Here is a 2,008-nt window from a genome sequence, read left to right as displayed (position 1 = left end):
AATCAATTTTTCAAATTAACTTCTCCTCATACATTTTGGGAAAAAATAAGATTTCCTAAAATTACTATACAAAAATATTTGCACTAAATTCTTCTTCTCTTTTCTTAAATAAACGTACCACAAAATTTTAAAATTGTAAAGATCTTTACAAACAAATTGTTAAAAGTAAACAATATTAAAATTAGACTTTAACATTTTAAAATTAAAATTTAACTTTGAAAAATACAAAAATCCGATGAACATTTTAAATTGATCATCTAAACAAAATTGGAAACTTTTTAATGACATTTGTGACAAATTTGAAATTTGTTTGGGCACAATTAATCCTAGTAGAAGAAGCGTTCGAATGCTAGAAAATTTGTTCAGTCCCAAGATAATTGAAACAATTTCAGCTGAATGTCGGTCCAAAATCACAATCAAATGTTGTTGCTAGTGCAGAAATTTTCATCCCAATCAACTAACTCAAAAAACAAATGAAAAAGCATTTTCAAACTTTTCTCATTTACTATTTGAAATTATGAATATCAAAAAATTTGAATTTTTGTATTTCTTAATAATAAAATTAGTAGTTTTCTATATTTTTGTATAATGTCATAAATGCTTACTAGTAGTATCCAATCCTTTCAACGGTGGGCATGGCAATGTAAAGCTTGTATTCGCCGGAATGGCTGGCCAGCATAGTACGGAATCCCATGTGGCATTGCACCATGGAATAACAGCTGGAAAATGCAATAATCCAGATAGCTTCTTAAATGGTAAATTTTACATGATTGAAATACTTGCCTTCTAAAGGAGCTACAACTGGTTGGCCTGTAGCTTGTAACGCTGTGATGCATTCATTGAAATTGGTAGCCATCAGACGATCAACTTTCGGCATCGCTGGGATATTTGAATTGTTGACTAAATGAAAACAAATAAACTGTAAAATGATTGCAATTTTAAGCAGCAAGTGAGAAATGAGTTGAAAACAATCGTTTCCAAGCCTACCATTTGCCTGCTTTTATTTTTTCCCTCTGCACTAACGCCCCACTGCCTCCTGTTTAAGCTTGTCAACGAATCAGCAAAACCCGCTCTAGTTAGTTCTTTAAATCTATTTAAAGCGATCCAAATGGTGAAGCATTTCACAACATAAACAGCTGACGGAAGCAGTTGAACAATGATGGCCGTTTCGTAGATTTGTTCAAGATGAACTCAAAAAGCAGCGTCTAGCAAAGTCGCCGGAATAATTTATGCTGATTACATAATTATTTGTTCGCGTTGTTGTTTTGATTTAAAATCAACAAAACTTGTCGGTTTGATTTGCTTTTTATTCAGAAGAAACAACCCAACTATAATTCCTTGAACTACTTTGCATAGGGACACCATCACGGCATGGCGAAAACCAATGCTGGTGAAATGACGAGCGGCGCAAAGTTGCTTGCTTCTGCCGCTGCTCAGCTCTCTGTCTATCAGTCATTTCACAGATGCTCTATTCAATATCTCAGCTTTGCACCTACTTAAAGCTTACAGTATTTGTCATATTAAAGCAATTGATTCCAGTTTGACTGCTGTCGGTGGATCTTAATAACTGCCGATTCGGTAACATGTAATCAAGAAGCTGTCTTGGAAACAATGCACACTCCCTTGTTTTCCGTAATATGACATTGCCCCGGGCAACCCGCAATGTTGTTTATTTCATTCCAAGATGCCGCCCGCAGTGGAAAGCTGTAATCCAATAATTGAAAAACTGGCCCCTATGGGGTCCCCTTTTTGCCCCGTCCCCGCAAATCCACAGGGAAAAAATCAAGGGGATGCTCCAAAAAATCAAACAGAAAAGCCAAAAAAGCAAATTTTCAAGGGCTGTTTTATTTCCCATTGACGCACAGTCTTTCTGTTTAAAAAAATGGAGGCAAAATTTATATATCCCATTCCCTTACTATTCCCCTTTTTTCCCCCTTTTGGAATTTGGTAAAAAAAAAAATTAAAAATTTATCGAATCCAAAAACACTCTGGAAGTGGCCTATTTTTT

The 2,008-nt window shown here is 35.0% G+C and overlaps 1 protein-coding gene across 1 annotated transcript; it reads right to left on the bottom strand.

The window, feature by feature from the left end:
- Nucleotides 1-605: 605 nt before the first annotated feature.
- Tsp_12898a (conserved hypothetical protein) lies at nt 606-1,456 on the bottom strand (the record flags this gene model as incomplete). The annotated part of the gene is given in 4 exon segments (XM_003370866.1): nt 606-747; nt 767-900; nt 921-1,082; nt 1,348-1,456. Coding segments are annotated over 4 exon segments (547 nt in total), but the record flags the coding sequence as incomplete, so codon positions are not given.
- Nucleotides 1,457-2,008: the final 552 nt, after the last annotated feature.

Source organism: Trichinella spiralis (genome assembly GCF_000181795.1).
Source record: "Trichinella spiralis strain ISS 195 chromosome Unknown Scfld404, whole genome shotgun sequence".
Taxonomy (NCBI): domain Eukaryota; kingdom Metazoa; phylum Nematoda; class Enoplea; order Trichinellida; family Trichinellidae; genus Trichinella; species Trichinella spiralis.
Note: the sequence above shows the minus strand (reverse complement) of the source record. Positions and strands in the feature narration are given on the sequence as shown.